This window comes from Acanthisitta chloris, unplaced genomic scaffold (genome assembly GCF_000695815.1).
Source record: "Acanthisitta chloris isolate BGI_N310 unplaced genomic scaffold, ASM69581v1 scaffold23761, whole genome shotgun sequence".
NCBI lineage: Eukaryota > Metazoa > Chordata > Aves > Passeriformes > Acanthisittidae > Acanthisitta > Acanthisitta chloris.
The window spans coordinates 12,483-16,249 of record NW_008655830.1 but is presented as its reverse complement, the minus strand read 5'-3'; the positions used below and the strand labels follow the sequence as shown (position 1 = coordinate 16,249).

Here is a 3,767-nt window from a genome sequence, read left to right as displayed (position 1 = left end):
GTTCCAGGCCAGGTTGGATGGGGCTTGGAGCAACCTGGGCTGGTGGGAGGTGTCCCTGCCCATGGCAGGGGGTGGAATGGAATGAGCTTTAAGGTCCTTCCAATCCAAACCATTCCCTGATGCTATGACTGCAGTTTGGAAGACACAACAGGCACCAACAGTGTGTTTACTAAGAGGATTTTATTTACACAACACAATGAGATCATTCCATAGAAAGTTGGCTCCCCCAACACACACTAAACCTGCCAAATTTTACAGTGCAATTTTGTAACAGCTTTTAAATATTTACAGAACACTTTCTTTTTTCCAACTCAGGGGTTAAGGCAGAGTCAGGGCACAGTGATAAGAGACACTTAAGTGCAGCTTTGTGCTAGGCATGATACAGAGATGAACTGGCAGCATCAGGTGTTCAGATCCATGGGAAATTCAGGTTGGAATTACTCCTAGAAGTCCAGCAACTGCAGCTTAATATAAAAAAAAAGGAGCTAAATTATACAAACAACCAAAACACAAGCCAGAAGGTAAGAAAAATGTTTGGCTACTGTGGGAGATGGAACAGGGATACAAAATCCTTACTGTGTTAGCAGTGAAGTGTGGATCCTGGGCAGGAGATGCTGTAGGAGACACTATTTTCCCTAATGTTGGGGAAAAACTGAGATAGGAAGCAGGATGACAACACCCCTGGGATCCAGAAAGGGACTGGATTCAAAGACATCCAACTTCTGCTGGAAGACAACAGGAGTGAGGTACCCAGTGAAGTACCCAACTGCTCCTCATGCCCTTGAAAACCTTTACCTCAAGCTCCAAGGGACTCACCTGGGAGGTCACACTTCAAACAGCACTGAAGGATCACAATGCACAGTACTAGAGTTGGTTTTTCACAGCAAGTTATCACAACTCAGAATTGTTCAGCTTCATCTTTGGTATTTATAAGTTAAAAAAATGCAAGTCCCTTTCAGTCAAGGGCTCAGAATGCAGCAAATATCTCAACATCATTTGTTCCTAATCCACAGCAGCTTGAAAGGATTGTGATTTTTTTTTTGTTTTCTTTTAAGGCAATAACTAAGCTGGTAAGAAAAAAAAAAGGGGGTTTATATTCATTTCAATGGTTTCTAAGGCAACATCTTCACATGGCTAAAGAAACTGCAGGACAAGGATGGAGCAGTTTGAGAAGTTGGGATGAGTCCTTCCTCCAGGGGAAAAAGGGAGCAGAAAGTGATCTTAGGGATGAGGTGGTAAAAGCCTCATCCTATAAGGAATTCCTTCCCTTAGCCCTTATTCTTCCAAGTGAGCCCTACTGATTCCACAGCTCCTGGGACTTCTGCTTAAGGCTAGTTCTGCATTTCAGCTTAGGAGGATCAAACTGGGATCCAAACTGGGATCTAAACTGCTTATGGCAAGTCATTCAGCTGGTAGGACACGTACAAAAAGCACAAGGGGACACAGGTTATGTACAGTGCTGTCCCCATCAGCCCTTCAGGATGGCACTCAAAGAGACATCTAGGTAAAAATTCCCTAAAAAGCATCTATTTAAAATTAAAAAAACCCCAAAACTTCCACTACAAACCCATTTTTTTTCATTTCCTAATCATAAAGTCAGGACTAACCAGCCCTGGAAGCCTTTGTTATCCTGGAAAAACATCGCTGGAGCTTTGTCCTGTCGTACTCTGGAGTTAGTGTTCAGCACCAATAGAAGTTTGCAGCAATCCAAGACAATTCCAATTGGGAAATGCTTTTAGAAACCTGAAATGGATCACTTTTGGAAATCTGATGGCAAATGCTAGGCTGGAGCCAGGCAGGGCCCAGGGGTAGTACCACCTTGCCCTGGCAGTGCAGAGCTAACTACAACTGGGCACAGAGTGGAGCTCATGGTTAGGAAAAGGAATCAGCAACAGCTCAGCTGAGGCAGAATCCTCTCTCCCAAAATGCTGTCAATGGCCTGAGAGAGGCTCAGGCAAGGAAAGGCACTTTGGGGCTCTCCTGGAGAGAACCTGGTCATGACTCAACACACTGTTTTAGACAGTAGGCAGTAATGAAAGTGGACACTGTGTGTTCCACTGCCCCAAAAGTGACCCCACGAGGCCCAGGCTCTGTGCAAGACTCCAGGGACAGCTGCTTCAGCCACACAGCTCTGTGCAGGAACACCAGCCAGCAAGATTCTGATCGGTTTCTGCTCAAAACCAAGAGCAAAAAGGTCACAGAAGAGGTTTTTATTGTCTTCAAACAGCTGAAGATGCAGCACAGCTCAGAGGTGGCCAAGAGATGGCAGCAGCCAACTCAGGGAGCCTCGAGGCTCACCCAGCTCTGCACAACTTGCCCACCAAGGAGCAGATTCCACGGATTTCCCTCCCTCTCTGCTGCAGTTTCAGAGCTACATGTGTAACCAGCTGTGGTTTGTGTCATTCTCAGATCCATCCTGTCATACAACAGCTGATAACTCAGTGCTCGGAGGAGAAGTGACCTGTGCTCCTCTAGCTAGGAAAGAACAAGTGTTGCACAATCCTTTTAAACTAGAAAAAAAAAATTATTAAATGGCTTGAGGGTCACTGAGTACCAAAAGTAAAGTGCACCAGAACTGGAGGCCACAGCGACAGAGCTGAGAAATGCTAGTGAAGAGGTTTCCAAGGAGCAATATAAAAACAGCACTACAAACTAAGGTTAAGGCAATAAGAGTTGTGTCCTTCTGCCAGGCAGTTTCCTGGAGAATTGTCTGTCTCAGGCTTTAATTATTGCTTTGTTTCCTCTGTCCTGGAGTCCTCAGCCACTGGGCAAACAGTGCTGGCAGAGTTGGCAGGTTGAGTTTGTCACTTCATGCAGGACTGGGCACAGTCCCTATAGACATCCCATGCTCTGCAATGCCCAAGGGATTGATTACTCTCAGCTTCCCACAGACTGTACAGTCTGGCAAAGAGTTTCAAAGGAAAAACTCTTCTCCTGAAGCAGCCAAAGGTGCTGATAAACACATGGAATCTTTCAATGGTGCAGAAAACAATCCTCAGTAACAACCAGGTAACAAAACAGTCCTGAAGTCTCCTCCAAGAGTTGATAGCCCTCAAGTTTTCTTCAATAATAAAAAAAAAAAAAAAGGTCTTTTGTGGGTATAAACCCCAAGTACAGCAACAGAATTCCATGGCTCAGAAGTCCCAGGTAAAGCTGTTACTTCCCTCCTTTCATGTAGGATGGGATTGCCCCTCGGGCTGTGAGGCCTTCGAAGCGTTTGTAGGTGTAGTTGATAAAAACCCAGTCCTTGTTCTTGTAGTCAGTCTCTGGGTGGTTGCTGGTTGCCACTGGTAAGACAAAGAAGAAGTAAAATTACCCTTTGAAGACTGCAAAGTTTGTTTTCTTACAAAACACGACGTGGAATGAGGCAGAAGGATCATAAGGCAATGCTATAAACCTTGGAGTGAGCTATGTGCTTCAACCCCAGGAAAGAACTGCTGGACACAGGACATGGCACAAGGATTTTAAGCTCAAAATGGGCAGATTCCGAGGAGATATGAAGAAGTTTATACAATGTGGGCTGTGAAACTCTGGCACAGGTTGTCCAGAGAAGCTGTAGCTACTCCATCCCTGGGAGTGTTCCAGGCCAGGTTGGACAGGGCTTGGAGCAACCTGAGCTGGTGGAAGGTGTCCCAGCCCATGGCAGAGAGTGGCACTTGATTGTCTTTGAAGTCCCTCCCAACCCAAATCAGTCTGGGATTTCTGTTTTTAAACACATGGAGCAAATGTGTGATTGTGCTGTGATCCTTTAGAGATTTACACCAACA

The 3,767-nt window shown here is 45.5% G+C and overlaps 1 protein-coding gene across 1 annotated transcript in view; it reads right to left on the bottom strand.

Annotated features, from left to right (window-relative positions):
- Positions 1-3,156: 3,156 nt before the first annotated feature.
- Positions 3,157-3,767, bottom strand: part of STK38 (serine/threonine kinase 38) — an 11,699-nt gene continuing 11,088 nt past the window's right edge. The window contains exon 13 of the mRNA XM_009084083.1: positions 3,157-3,277. Coding sequence (XP_009082331.1) covers positions 3,157-3,277 — 121 coding nt within the window. The remainder of the gene's footprint in view (positions 3,278-3,767) is intronic.